At 45.3% G+C, this 15,185-nt stretch overlaps 1 protein-coding gene across 4 annotated transcripts; it reads left to right on the top strand.

The window, feature by feature from the left end:
• Nucleotides 1-37: 37 nt before the first annotated feature.
• csf1ra (colony stimulating factor 1 receptor, a) lies at nt 38-15,034 on the top strand. 4 transcript variants are annotated; one of them, XM_029164857.3, is made up of 21 exons: nt 79-237; nt 547-690; nt 1,724-2,008; nt 2,091-2,378; nt 2,463-2,599; nt 2,668-2,833; nt 2,907-3,108; nt 3,519-3,634; nt 3,742-3,853; nt 3,939-4,138; nt 4,223-4,441; nt 4,523-4,627; nt 4,771-4,881; nt 4,963-5,122; nt 5,204-5,286; nt 5,368-5,471; nt 5,557-5,679; nt 5,777-5,888; nt 12,454-12,553; nt 13,599-13,710; nt 13,967-15,034. In XM_029164857.3, exons 2-21 carry the CDS (start codon nt 639-641, stop codon nt 14,111-14,113), a joined length of 2,934 nt encoding a protein of 977 aa, XP_029020690.1. In that variant the 5' UTR covers nt 79-237; nt 547-638; the 3' UTR covers nt 14,114-15,034. The 4 variants fall into 4 exon arrangements, 3 of the variants coding, with proteins under 3 accessions (XP_029020690.1, XP_029020689.1, XP_055368253.1); XM_029164856.3 differs by having other exon boundaries at nt 80-237; nt 564-690; XR_003787267.3 differs by lacking the exon at nt 13,967-15,034 and having other exon boundaries at nt 38-237; nt 564-690; nt 12,454-12,661.
• The last annotated feature ends 151 nt before the right edge of the window (nt 15,035-15,185 follow it).

Genomic DNA, 15,185 nt, shown 5'->3' with positions numbered 1-15,185 from the left:
CCTCCACACACACACACACACACACACACACACACACACACACACACACACACACACACACACACACACACACACTTGCGGTTCTCTCCACCCTCCACCACTGTAAACAAGCACAAGGAAGAAGAAGGGCAGAGGCGACAGAACCAGAAGAAGACACTGAGTCGCCGTCTTTGGATGGTGAAAACCACGGACCCGGGAAACCTTTACAGCCCGGGGTCACACTGAAGTCCTCTGCAGGTGAGCGCATTCGACACCATTCAACACTATTATAATACATACAATACATACAATATAATACCATTTAACACTATTATAATACATACAATACATACAATATATCTGTTTTATCTGGATTCCTAAATGTGTTGACTTATTAATTCCCTAAATGTTATCATTAATGCTTCCAGGCAGTATTTCACACTGGTCTGTTTCCTGATTTTTTTTTTATTAGTTCAGTAGATTCCTATTTACTGGCAGTGCTGCTTTGACCAGCGTGAAAAGAGAAGTCAATCAGAAGGGTGACTGACAGCGTAACTTAACTTCTAGGGTGTTGTTGTTTTCAGTCCTCTCTCCATCAGCACAAACCATAAGAGGAGAGGTTTTGCCTCACACATCAGCCTTCCACCTTCAGGCTCAGGATGCAGACCTACCTGGCTTTGCTGCTGGGGATCGTGGCCTCCGCTGCCTCAGGTACGACACTCTGAGCTCTGTCTCCTTCTTATTTTAAATATACTGTCTTAATTCTGTCTCAATGAAGAATACAGCTTTTAAAGATTAAGGAAATAAATAACTTGCACTTAACACTTAGATACTTTAGATGCTTAGAACTTTAGATAGCTTGGGTAGAAAAAACATTTTTTCCCCATTTTTGTTTTTTGTGTGTGGCTCAATTTTTAATTGCAATTTCATGTATTTACATTTACAAGTTCAGTTGTTTGGTTTAGTTAAAGTTGGACAAATAAGCTGTATATTCACTATATAAAGTATAAACAGGGTCACACTGAAGTTGGCTGTATCTATCATTTTGAGTAAGACTGAGACAGGAAAGGAAACTGACTACTGATAATTAGGATCCTCAAAAAAAGGCGCTGATTAGTTTCAGGCTCTGTTTCGTTCCTGCTCTTTCTCCTTTATCTCGTGCGCTGTGGCCGACGGTAAAAATGCTGAACATAGAATCTCAGTTCTGCTTCAAGCTTTAAACACGCAGGACAAACGCGTCAATAGAAACTTTTTAAGCCCTTACTGGTAAAATAATTCAACATGAAAGATTTACAGAAAAGGTGCTGTCCATGTACATTTACAATAAACAGCTTCAACCTCAAACTGCCCCGAGATGCAATAAAATGCCCTGCTGAGTTTCTACAAATTTCCGAATTCTAATATGATTATGAACGAGAGCGCTGTTCTCCACTAAACCCTGCTTCCTTGCACTCGGAGGCTTTTGTAAATTTCTTACACAGATTCCAGACAAATGTTATTTCATCCCTGTGCCTAACAGTCCCTGAGTGTCTGCTGGTAAGAAAGGCGCCAGTATCACATCGGAGACTTCCTATCTTTAAAGTTTATGAGACAAAAACATTTAGAAAAGCAGAAGTAAGGGAGGTTATTCAGACCTAAGGCTTCTGTCTGGTTCCTGAATTCACAAGTTTTCCTCCAATTAAATCAAAATATTTGGAGCAGTAAATAAAGTCCTACAATAATTGACACTTTTATTACTTCTCAGTGGAATGGAGGCGTCCAGTGATCAGGCTTAACTCTGAGGTGGTGGACAGTCCCGAGGTGGTGGTCGACGCCGGGTCCCCCCTGGACCTGAGATGCGAGGGTGACGCCCCTGTGAACCTGCAAACCAGGCTAACCAAACACAGACGCTACATCAAGGGCAGCGGAAACACGCGTGTCCTGAAGGTGGAACGTCCGACTGCAGAGTTCACCGGAACCTACAAGTGCGTCTACGCCGCTGGGTCTGGGTCGGACAACCTGAACACCTCTGTGCACGTGTACGTAAAAGGTGAGCGCTTGCTCTCTTTGTGCAGAACCCTGGGATACGGGTTGTTCTCTTACTCTACTCTCTGACCATCCATCTCTTCTAGACCCCAATCGTTTGTTCTGGACCAGCAGCACATCGCTGCGGGTGATGAGGAAAGAGGGCGAGGACTACCTGCTGCCCTGCTTACTGACCGACCCAGCAGCCACGGACCTCGGCCTGCGCATGGACAACGGCACCACGGTGCCGCCAGGGATGAACTTCACAGTTTACCGGCACAACGGCATCCTCATCCACAGCCTCCACCCGAGCTTCAACGCCGACTACGTCTGCACGGCCAGGGTCAACGGGGTGAAGAAGACCTCCAGGGTTTTTTCCATCAACGTCATTCAGAGTGAGCCCCCCCCCCCGCTATAAAAGAGGCTCAGTACTATTTGAATTGGGTCTGATGTTTATTCTTGGTTTCCTCTGTCTCTAGAGCTTCGCTTCCCCCCGTATGTCTTCCTGGAGACGGACGAATATGTGCGCATAATTGGAGAGGAACTCAAGATCCGCTGCACCACACACAACCCCAACTTCAACTACAATGTCACCTGGAGATACGCCACCAAGTCGGTCAGTAGGAGGCCTCTCCTCCTTAAGTGTGGCCGTAACTGGGATTTCACCAGCTTGTGTGTGTGCAGACACCAGTGATTGAGGAGCAGGTTCGCTCCAGTGGAGAAAACCGACTGGACATACAGAGCATCCTTACCATCCCTGCCGTGGACCTCGCAGACACGGGGAACATTTCCTGCATCGGTACAAATGAGGCAGGGGTGAACAGCTCGACCACATACCTGCTGGTTGTGGGTAAGTTACAGAAACCACCACGTTTGACACAACGCTGTCACTGCTACTAACTGTCTGCTGGTTATCTGAACAGATAAGCCCTACATCAGACTCCTGCCCCAGCTGTCGCCTAAGCTGTCCCACCAGGACCTGCTGGTTGAGGTGAACGAAGGGGAGGATCTGGACCTCAGTGTGTTGATTGAAGCGTACCCCCAGCTGACAGAGCACAGATGGCACACGCCAATGTCTCCGAACACGTCCACTCAGGAGCACAAGCTGATCCGATACAATAACAGGTACGAGGCTGGTCCGAGCCAGCACATCGAACCAAAGTGGTGTCACAGTTTAAAATTAAACAAGAGGAAGCTACCCAGGATCTGAGAAATGCTGCTGGTGCACTTTTAGTAAATTTGACAGGGAAGACCAAGGTCATAATAATGTCTTAGGTCATGAAACTGGTCGTAGAGGGAAGAGGCTGTTCTGGTTTTAGATCGTTTACGTACTTGGTGTTGATTCATAGGAACAGTCCGAATTCAGACCACAGAATTAGTCACTTCTGGTTCTGTAGACATTCCTCTTTTCTGTGAATCTGAATCTGTGTGTGTGTGTGTGTGTGTGTGTGTGTGTGTGTGTGTGTGTGTGTGTGTGTGTGTGTGTGTGTGTGTGTGTGTGTGTGTGTGTGTGTGTGTGTGTGTTGTGTGTTTAGATACCATGCTAGTCTGCAGCTTAAGAGGATGAATGCACAGGAACAGGGCCAGTACACCTTCTACACCAAGAGCGAATTGGCCAATGCGTCCATCACGTTTCAAGTCCAAATGTACCGTAAGTAAGAACAAACCAAAGCGATGCCTTCACAGAGTTGGAGCACAAAGTGACTCATTGTAGACAGGTGTAAATTTGGAAAAGCTAACGTCCCACTTTTTTAACAGAGAAACCTGTCGCTGTGGTGAGATGGGAGAATGTAACCACCCTCACCTGCACTTCGTTTGGCTACCCGGCCCCCAGAATCGTCTGGTACCAGTGCTTTGGCATAAGGACGACGTAAGTGTCACCGTACATAAAGAAAAGGTCATCAAAGGTTTCTTTCATCCTTTGATCTAATCGTGCACATGTTCCGATGAGGCAGGTGCAATGAGAACACCTCGGGGCTACAGATGGCCATCCCTCTCCAGGCCCCCACCGTGGAGGTCCAGAGGGAGGAGTACGGCGGCGTGGAGGTGGAGAGCGTCCTGACGGTGGGGCCGTCCAGTCGCAGGATGACGGTGGAGTGCGTGGCCTTCAACGCGGTCGGCTTCAGCAGGGACACGTTTGCCATGGAGGTTTCAGGTGACTACCTCACCTCTACCTCTTTGAATGGTGCGCTTGTTGTTGTCTGTGTATATTAATGGTGACCTTCCTCCTCCCCGTCAGAGGACCTCTTCATTTACATCCTGATGGGAGCGGCGGGAATTCTGACCATCCTCCTTGTGCTCCTGGTTTTTCTGTTTTACAAATACAAGCAGAAGCCCAGGTACGAGATCCGTTGGAAGATCGTCGAGGCCAGAGATGGAAACAACTACACCTTCATTGACCCCACTCAGCTGCCTTACAATGAGAAGTGGGAGTTCCCACGAGACAAGCTGAAGCTAGGTTTGCAGCATGTTCCGATTAAGATACAATCTGAGGTGTATGAGTGTTAGGTTGTTTCAGTGGCTGTATTCTGGTGCACAGGCAAGGTCCTGGGTGCAGGAGCCTTTGGGAAGGTGGTTGAGGCCACAGCCTACGGTCTGGGGAAGGACGACAACGTATTGCGTGTGGCTGTGAAAATGTTAAAAGGTGAAGAGCTGTTCATGTCTTAGGTTTCAAAAAATGTCCAGCTTCTAAACACCTTAATATGGCTTTGTGCACATTTGCCTTTTCTTACAAATCTTCCTACATTGAGACATAATTTGATGTCAGTATGTGATGTCCTACTGTAGCCAGTGCCCATTCAGACGAGAGGGAGGCTCTAATGTCCGAACTGAAGATCCTGAGCCACCTGGGCCACCACAGGAACATCGTCAACCTATTAGGAGCCTGCACCTACGGAGGTCAGAGGTCACCGTCCTGTCTTTTGTTGCTGGTAGCTGGTTCTTGAGGACGTGGCACTAACACGCTAACTCTGGCATCAGGGCCGGTGCTGGTGATCACGGAGTACTGCAGCCTCGGTGACCTACTGAACTTCCTCCGCCAGGCGGAGACGCTGGTGAACTTTGCATCAAACCCTCCAGACTCCATGGAGGGTTCAAATGACTACAAGAACATCTGCAGTCAGAGGCAGTTCATCAGAAGGTACGTCTCCAAACGTTTCCAGCCTAATGAAGACTGAGCAATGAGGAACATTCAGTCTGTTTATGTTGTATTGTCCAACAGTGACAGTGGGATTTCTAGTGAGTCGTCCAGCAGCTATTTGGAGATGAGACCCAGCCAAATGCCGAATCTTGAATCATCTCGGGGTAAAGCACAAACGCGCATCCCCTCTTTGCTTCCTGTCCCTGGGCCTTATTAGTCTCATTATTACTATGACTCATACGTAGACTCAGTGTGTGAGGAAACTGGTGACTGGCCCCTGGACATCGATGACTTGCTGAGATTTTCCTTTCAAGTGGCTCAGGGTCTTGACTTCTTGGCCGCCAAAAATGTGAGTGGAGCGTTTCCCTGTGGCACGTTTCATCTGTCTGTTTGGTAAAATGGTGTTTTTTAGTGGCATCTCTGTATTTTTCCAGTGTATTCACAGAGACGTCGCTGCGAGAAACGTCCTGCTGACTGATCGAAGAGAGGCCAAGATTTGTGACTTTGGTCTGGCACGAGACATTATGAACGATTCCAACTATGTGGTGAAGGGCAATGTAAGCGCTGGTAGACTAGTCTAGATACCAGACACAAGTCTTATATGTCACAATAAAGAGAGAAAGGGGAACAACAAGCTCATTTTGTCTGTTGAAGGCCCGTCTGCCAGTGAAGTGGATGGCGCCAGAGAGCATCTTTGACTGTGTCTACACTGTCCAGAGTGACGTGTGGTCCTACGGCATCCTCCTGTGGGAGATCTTCTCATTAGGTCAGACCCCCCACCCCCACCTGTCGTGTATTTTGATGTTCCGACATTGTTAGAGAGTTCACACAGACTCAACTTTTATGCTCAAATTAACACATGAATTTATTACATAGAATGAAATAGTACAATCACAGAATAATCATGAGAGAGGTGGTGGCCGAATTCACCCGCTTGTTCTTCTGCAGAAAGAACTGAGAGGTCGAAAAAGGTCAGCTGGGTGTCTGCAGCAGACCCTCTGCGAAGCACTCTAAGAAACATCTCCCAATGCCCACTTTTTAAAGCTGTGTTGTTTATGCAACCAGCGAGTGCCTACGTGTCCATCGAAAGTCCATGTTTACTCAGCTGCAGCAGTTTATTTGTTTTAGTGGCCAACCTGACACCACGGTCAACTTGACATTTGTTGCAATGGACAGAAATAACTCCATAGGAGGAACAGAATTTACCACAAACTTTCCCCCTCAATGGACAGACAAATGTCCATTAAAGCTAAGCCCAATTTACTTTACTGCCTTAAACCAGTGATAAGCACTAGCAAGGTCCCAACCCATTTTAAGTGTCGTTTAACCTTAGCAATGTGGACACATAAATCACTTAAAATAGCCAAATTTATCCTACTGCTAATACAGGACTTTTCAGGGCAGCCAGCTTGATGACCTCCGAACATTTCACAGGTGAATCCGGTACCTGCCTCTAAAAATAAACACAAAAACAAATTACTGACAAGTTTACAAACACACTTGGACCATTTTTACTAAACATCAATCTTAGGGTTCCCCATTTCCCCCTCTGATACTTTAACACAGTGGTTCAGATGATACCAGGTGGGAGAGCCTTTAACTTGAACTTCTCTTGAGGTCGTCTTGACCAACATGTTGGGACCTTCTTGTCGGGCATGGTCCCACGTTCTCCTAAAACCGGATCCCCAGGTTTCAACTTCAGCTCCAGCTCGTCCTCTGCCTAGGACGTCTCTTTTTGCCTAGGCTCTTCTTTCAGCTCCAACAGGTGATCCTCACACGCAGCAACAGTCAGTCTTGAAGGTCTGTGCTGCCACGTCGTTCCGCCTCCTATAGATGTGTTGGTCCGCGCAGCCCCACAATATTAGGTGGGTGAGAAGTCTTGGTCTAGCTGGAATTGGTTTAATTGGACTCTCCATCGGCTCCTTCGGCTCCAGTGGCTCCTTCCATCATGGTTGTTCTGGAAGTTGTGGCACTGCACCCTCTGCGTTGTCCTGGGAAGCACACCAAGTCACTCGCTTCCAGACTGTCCAGGGCTTCAGCACTCCTCTGCTGCGTCATCCTCTGTCCCCCTCAGACTGGTGCTCCAGCTTGACCTGAGAGCTGATAGCTGAGAGGCAGAAAGCTCTGCACCATAGTGCAGCATAAACCATCCTACAGAGCTAGGGTTAGAGTGAATAGAACATATGGCTTACTTTTTGTCCCAGGCCGTCGTGTAGAAATCAGAAAATGCGAGAATATAAAATAACCAATTTGTAGCAGGTCAGAAGATAGAAGACCCTCTTCTGATACTGAAGTAACCTGTGGACAGAGGTTAGGGGTAGGAGAGAAATCGGTTCGGTTAGGCAAGAAAATCAGTTTAAGCGAGGTGTTTATGCTGACACAGTTTCTCCACTGCTGCTCCGCCTAAAGAGAAGGGTTGAAGATGTTAATGTGAGCTTCCTGTGTACAACAACACACTGAGATGCAGAATGAAAATGGTTAAACCCTCATTATATAAAATCAACAACAATAAACATTATTGACATGTGTCATGGTCAGTCCGTAGAGCATATATCAGTCAGTCATGTCACTGTCGTGAGCTCAGGGTTTTTATCGTGCACGTGAGCTAAGAGAGAGCCCTCTTGCTCTATGAGAACTATAATTTAGAAAGGCTAGCCTGTGACCTTGTTCTGCTAAATGAGTTAGCAGTGTCACTCAGGGCCCATCAGTGATCCGGAGTTTCATCTTCTTTGACCTCTTCTTTCCTGCAATGGAACAACACAGCACTCCTGCGTTTGTTAATTATCTGTTTTACATAAAAACGTAGGTCACTGGTTGATGCATTAAACACTATTCTGTCAAGCAAAGCTTCATGCAATGTTAGTTTTATGCGTTCTGCATATTTTTTTTTACAAGCTACACCCTGAAATGCAAGGTTCACAGCACTGTTTCCTCTCTCTATTGTCAACATTTACACTTTCCCTTTCCTTCACTCCTTGACCTCCTTTCCTCCCTCACATACTGTACCATGCTACCATCTCTTTTTCTCTCACTCCACTAGGAATCCTGCTGAGATCATCCTATTCTCAAGCTATTTACACTCCAAGTTAACATTTGAACCGACTGAACCCCAACTTTTGAACCAACAGGCCTCCTTCGAATAAGTTCGCCAACTTGGGATGAGACACAACAGAAACAGAATAGAAGAATAGTCCCACAGCAGACGCCACACATACAAGTCTCCTGTCATTCATTTTCATTTTCATACTTCCCATACACACATACTGCATCCAAGTGATTATACAAATTACTAATTTAGAAAGTGAGGACAATCGAATCGCTAACTTAAGATGGGCACATTAGTACAACCCCTAAAAATCATTTCTTACCCTTACTTATCTATCCTTACTGGGACTTAATAAACTAAGTGAAATTAAGAAACTTATACAGCATCTAAACTTCAAGGTTACACCCTCGATGTCAGCTGACAGCTAAACAAGAAGGATTGAGCTTTAGTGACTAACCTGATGAAGAACACAGAATCACTGCGATAAAACTTATTTAATTCAGGAAGTGCTGTAAATGCATGCACTAAGTGACTCTATGACGAAATTAACATACAGACTAAATAAGCTGCATTCTCACAACCTATCAGAGATGACACATTAGACATAACACAACCTGTTGAACCTGTTGCACAAAGCAATAAACCTAGAAACACAAACAACCCCACAATCACTACTGCATCTAATTGTAATTTCCCCCGTGACTATCTGAGTCTCTAATGACACCATACTGTAACAACTGTGGATAAAAACTACAACTAAAATATTTTAACTTACTAAAGAAAGTTCATATAAACCCACATACAGCCAAACCTCTTGGAGGATAAAACACAGTCAACCACTGAGCATCAGGTGAAGCATTTCAACAGTAGAGTGAGTGAATTGGGAACTTTATTTTGAAATAAAGTTGAACTTTATTTTGAAATATTCTCCATACTGTACCTCTCCCTTTCCTTGTAAAATTGAAATATTTTATTTTATTTTATTCATTTATTTATTTTAAGCTTTTGGCAGCTTTAAGGACTGAGTTATTTTCACCAATTCGACTTATTTATTTTGTTTTTAAAAATTTAGATATTTGTCTGAGTCTCAAAGTACTAAAGTGTGCAGCAAGGTGAGAACACAGATTCAGAGGCCTCTGGCTTTTTGGCTTTTGATAACATCCATTGACACAGTTCATATCTGACAGCCTGCACTGTCTCAGTGGCCCTGCTTGAGCCTCAGCCTTCCTTGGCCGTCCAGGTGGACTCTTGTTCCATCACTGGCTTTGCACATGTCCATACCTCCCACACTGGAAGCAGTTCACAGTTTTCTCACAGCAGCCTCGTCTTGCTCCTCGGCCTGGAGGAGTCCCTCCTCTCCTCATAGGAGGTCGTCTTGTCCACCCTCCTGGTAGAATGTACATCACCTGAGGTGTGGCCATGCCTGGTGGTGTAGGTGGGGTCTGAGGCACGCTGGCTGGTTGAGCAGACACCATCCTCGTCTCTCTTTTCTCCCCCTCTTTTCGCTGCTGCAGGCGTGTTGCTTCTTTCACTGCCTCCTTTGCCTGCTTCTGACGCAGCTCAACAGCATGAATCACATGGTCAGTTATTTGTTCTACTGACATGTTGCACAGTTCCACAGTGTCATTTAGATCCTTCTGATCTGGTCTTGAAGGCCAGGGCAGATTTTGACACTTTGCCCTTTTGACCAGCAGAGGAAGTCCATCAGAAACCTCATTTACCCGTCCGTCACCCACACACACTGATTCCTCATCTGACTCAGCCCACAGTGATCTACCTGCTCTGTCACGCAGATCACTTTCACTGCAGGAATTTCCAATTGAAATTTTCAGTTTTTAAATAAACGTCGGGCAGTTCTAATAACTCATCCCTCTCCACTGCCCTGTCTGTCCCTTCTAGATCAGCTACTGGGTGAACTGGCTTCTTTGTCCTTCCAGGTTTTGTTTCTTCTGCATCCATCTGGGACGCATCTGAAAGAGACTTAATTATAGTGATATGATTAGATTGATTATTACAACATTGAGCCGTCTTTTTGCCCATCATTTTTAAACAGCTAATAAAATGCAACACTGCCTTTTCTCGTTCCCGTTTAAGGCCTAACTTCACAGATTTGATCTTAACCCACTGCGTCAGATCAAATGTCCCCTCTGTTGGCCAGGGTGACGTAGCTTTATGCGTCCGCTTATTCTATTTCTTCGAATACTTCTGAATCTCCTGAGAAAAGAGTATATGACATACTTAAATGGACCGACCAGGAATGAATGTTAATGGACTTATTATAGGTGTTTTATCCTACTTAGTTGACTTATTTGACTTCCTGCTCTGGGCAGTATTCACACACACACACACACATTCACACGCACACACATGAGAAGTGAACACGCGAAGAGGAACAAAACTAACGTCTCCAGGCCCAATTTGGAGTCCCAATTCACTCCTCCCCCCTTTTTCTTTTTTAACCAAACCAGGAGGCCGCAATCTGCACACACTCTGTGACCTGCTTGACCAGTCCCAACCACAGTGTGGAAACATCGTTCTAAAATATGCAGATTATTTCAAACAATGATTACCCCAATGTCCACACAGGACACTAAAAAAATATTAGAATTATCAAAAATGATAGAATGATCAAAACGTTCGAAAGTGTAATCTACACAGCACTCACCCCACGGCTCTCCCCAGACTGTTCAAAAACAAACAAACACACACACAGACCCTGAACAGTGAGGCTTTATCTCCCCTGTTACACACACACTCTCTGCTCCAAAGGACCAAAAGGGAACGCACACTGTCAATTATTAACACACACTCAAGGTTTTTTTTTTTTACAGACACAGACTCAAATGTTATTACCTCGACACCTGTTAATTATTATTACACCGCAACAACTTAGCACTTATCACACTATCCTTAAATGCATTAACATATACTAAACCTATACTCACCCCAACTTAACTATACTTGCGCAATACTGACACATCGACACACTGCAGTTCAACACACAATAAACAAAAAGCACTTTTACCGGTTATCCCTATGTTACCAGGCCTCACAAACCTTGGGAAGCTCTACACTTGGATTGATCCGTTCCAAGCTTAATGTAGATTCCCAATACATTACACAAGCCTACAGTGCCTAATAAATTTTGATTCTATCGAGCAGGTCAAATTTACCGAATTTCACAACCCGTTGCACTGAGGCCGCACTGTCTACCGACGCCGGTACCGTACGTCTTCCCCTTTAATTTAACAGCCGCTCAACGAGGTATGGTTCAGTGACCCCGCTCAATACCTGGACCAAATTTTCCAGCGTCGACACAGAACTTACACAGCCTTAAATTTATTTTATCCGAATGCAGACTACAACGCCCGTACTTTAGATTTTTCAAACGTCGCCTGCCTCAAGTTAACCTACGTAACTTCTAGAGGTCAATAGGCCATGTCATTTTTTCCCCAAGCGCAAGATAGCACATACACACACAGCAGTTGGTTATGCAAAGCAGCTATTTACAGCAGTATAAGTAAGCACAGGTAAATTCTCCACCGCCTCTCTTTGTCTCTCCCACACAGATACTTTACTAGGAGCAGCCAAATCAGAATTTAATGATCAGATTTCTCCAATCTTACCAACATCTGCTCACACTGTCCCGAACACAGAGAATCGTCACGTAAAAGCTTTAAGCGCTATTTACCTTCACTGATGACGACGGTCGTGCGTCCGGGCCAGTCCGGACAAATGTTGGTTCTGGACAAGGCTCCTCACGCCTGTGTTCGTGACGCCATTCTGTCGTGTATTTTGATGTTCCGACATTGTTAGAGAGTTCACACAGACTCAACTTTTATGCTCAAATTAACACATGAATTTATTACATAGAATGAAATAGTACAATCACAGAATAATCATGAGAGAGGTGGTGGCCGAATTCACCCGCTTGTTCTTCTGCAGAAAGAACTGAGAGGTCGAAAAAGGTCAGCTGGGTGTCTGCAGCAGACCCTCTGCGAAGCACTCTAAGAAACATCTCCCAATGCCCACTTTTTAAAGCTGTGTTGTTTATGCAACCAGCGAGTGCCTACGTGTCCATCGAAAGTCCATGTTTACTCAGCTGCAGCAGTTTATTTGTTTTAGTGGCCAACCTGACACCACGGTCAACTTGACATTTGTTGCAATGGACAGAAATAACTCCATAGGAGGAACAGAATTTACCACACACCCCCACCCCCATACGCTCATTTCCTCTCCTTACATCTGATTCATGACTGTTTTGATGCGTGTTGTTCACCGTCAGGTAAGAGCCCCTACCCCAGCATGGTGGTGGATTCCAGGTTCTACAAGATGGTGAAGCGCGGCTACCAGATGTCCCAGCCGGACTATGCCCCTCCTGAGATGTAAGCTCAGCCCCACAGCACCGCCAAGCCTGGTTCATCCGAGGCTGGATCTCTACAGCTTTTTGTCCAGCCTACGCTAACAGTCGACTTAGTGTCACCTGATGATCAGTTGAGTTTTACTGTAGTATCAAGTGACTATCAGCAGTGTTTTTACAACTGAGTCCGTAACAGTTTCCTTTTTATCAGCCGGCGAAATGTGAGAATTTATCTAATCACAGCGGGGAAGCGCAGTAGTAGCAGGGCTCAGGGGATTTGTGCTAACTGCTAGGATCAGCTACTGGGATGCAGTAACCGCTAACATTTAGGTTGCACGCATCAACAATGAGTGTTTTATAAAAATAGTTGGTCCCAAGTTGACTTTAACCACCAGACGGTTCAAATGTCATGCTTCTCAAACGCTCATCAGCACGGAACAAAGCGGCCTTTGTTCCCTGGCTGTCCTGCAGCCATCTAACATCTCCACTAACTGACACATGAGGTAATGTCATGAAGCGCTTCCATTATTCCAAGTTTTAATTCACTTGCTCTGGGTGTTTGCTCATCCCCCCAAACATAAAAACTGAACCATACTACATACAAAACTTAAGGAGCTGCCATAATTAGAAAAGAAAGGCAGTTTTACCAGGATCTGAGTCGCCATTCACATCCATGCGTGTTGATGTAGCGTGTCTCAGCACTCAGAATAACTGCACTGTGGACATGGGGAGGACTGAATCAGATTCAGGGCCCAGTCATTTGTTGTTCTGCTGTGAGTCAGGCCCCAGTTCTGCCTGTTAGCCACATGATCGCGACGCTAGGAAGCCATGTAACTGTTATTTCACGGCAACAAATCGGGACTTGAAAGGAAGATTTCTTATGAACGAGGCTCTCTGATCAAACTGCGTCACAGCTTCCATAAGCCTCTCCTTATTTCGCTAATTCGTCTTTACACAGCATCATGATTTCACCTGAGGTTCCCACTGAAAACTGGACAACTTGACTATGATGCACTATTATACTTATACCGTGATTATATAGTTTTGGCTAATTAATTTTGTCATTTCAGCTACACAGTCATGAAGATGTGCTGGGATCTGGAGCCCACTGAGCGGCCAACGTTCAGCAAGATCACTCACATGATAGGGAGCCTGCTGGGGGATGAACCTGAGCAGGAGCAGGTGAGCTAGAAACCGTCTCAGCATGTGACACCCACAGACGAGGTGTCCTCAGGAAACCCACCGCATCTAAAACACAACAGAATTAGCACTGCTGTCAAACCTATTTTTACTATAATCGGATTGTGATCAAATCAGATTTGGGTGTTGTTCCCACGGGACACGCTCCAAACGATGCTTCTCTTATCACAGTATAATACTGACATCAGGCAAACGTGTCATTTCCTCAGATCACGTCTCTAATTATGTCTATTGACAGTTTGTGTACCAGAATGTGCAGCAGCAGGTCACCGAGGGGGAGACGTGTGACGAGCCCAATTGCTGCGATGTCCCCTGTGACCCGTCTTGTGACCAGGAGGAAGAGGAGCAGCCTCTGATGAAGACCAACAACTACCAGTTTTGTTGACGTGCCAAAGCGTGAGCGCTCGTGCCGCCACCAGCTGCAGGTGACAAAGCTGCTTCTCACCACTGGACAGTGGCAGAGCCGCCTCCACAGCTTTGCTTGGTTCTTTCCTGTCGTGCCTGCTGCCCAGACAGACAGGCAGCGGCAGCAAAGCATGTGACTGGCGTTTCTGCAGCCCGTGACTGGACACTGGCAAGAAAACGTGTCCAAGACCACACAAGCATCCACAGCCGTGCCTTCCGCTAAGAATACTGTTAATAAAATACTGTAAAGTTTTATACAGTACATTCATTATGACCTTTTGTTACTGAACCTTGAGAGCAAATGGTTTGTTTTTGAGGAGTTCTTCTGTCAGCAGCTTCACTTCCCTCTATCGCATGTAAAGTTTCTCAGAGGAAGCCAACCAGTGTGAGCTCCTCATCTTATTGTGATAGGGTACAGCGAGTGATCCAGACTGTGTTTCTGCAACATGAACTACGACTGAACTGAGCAGGGAAAAATCTGTGGATCCGTGATGCCTCAGATAAACAACGTTTCATGTCTGTGAACAATGTGAACAGCTATTTTTGCGAGTGGCACATTTTAATCTTCTCATTTTTTTAAAAGGTGTCAGATGAGTATGAGCGTTTGTCAGCCTACACTGCCAACTGCATGATATTAGACAAACTTATAAGCTATGTGAGATGTAGACTGCAAATTTCAGCTTTTTTTAAACAGAACACCAATGACCTGTCAGGTATTGTATATATCTAATGATGTTATTTTAAAAATGACCTTTATTTTTTGCTGGAGTGTTGTAGAGTAGTAGTAGTAGTCAGTATTACTGTATGTGATGTGTTGTTGTTGTGCCTTTGCGATGATCCGTGCAAAAGCTACAAAATAAATCAATGAAAAGATGTTGAATAAAGCTTCACTGTAAGAAGACCTAAAGGCTTGTGTACTCTGTAATTCTGATATTTATATCACTAGCGCTGATAAAAGCTGTGTTGCCTTTTGTGATTTTCTCACTTCCTGTTTTTTACTGGATTAAGTCCAGTTCGCATTTCCTCTGGAACATTTCCCAGACTACCTCTAG

This window comes from Betta splendens, chromosome 10 (genome assembly GCF_900634795.4).
Source record: "Betta splendens chromosome 10, fBetSpl5.4, whole genome shotgun sequence".
NCBI classification, from domain to species: Eukaryota; Metazoa; Chordata; class Actinopteri; order Anabantiformes; family Osphronemidae; genus Betta; species Betta splendens.
This window is presented reverse-complemented; position numbering and strand designations above follow the sequence as displayed.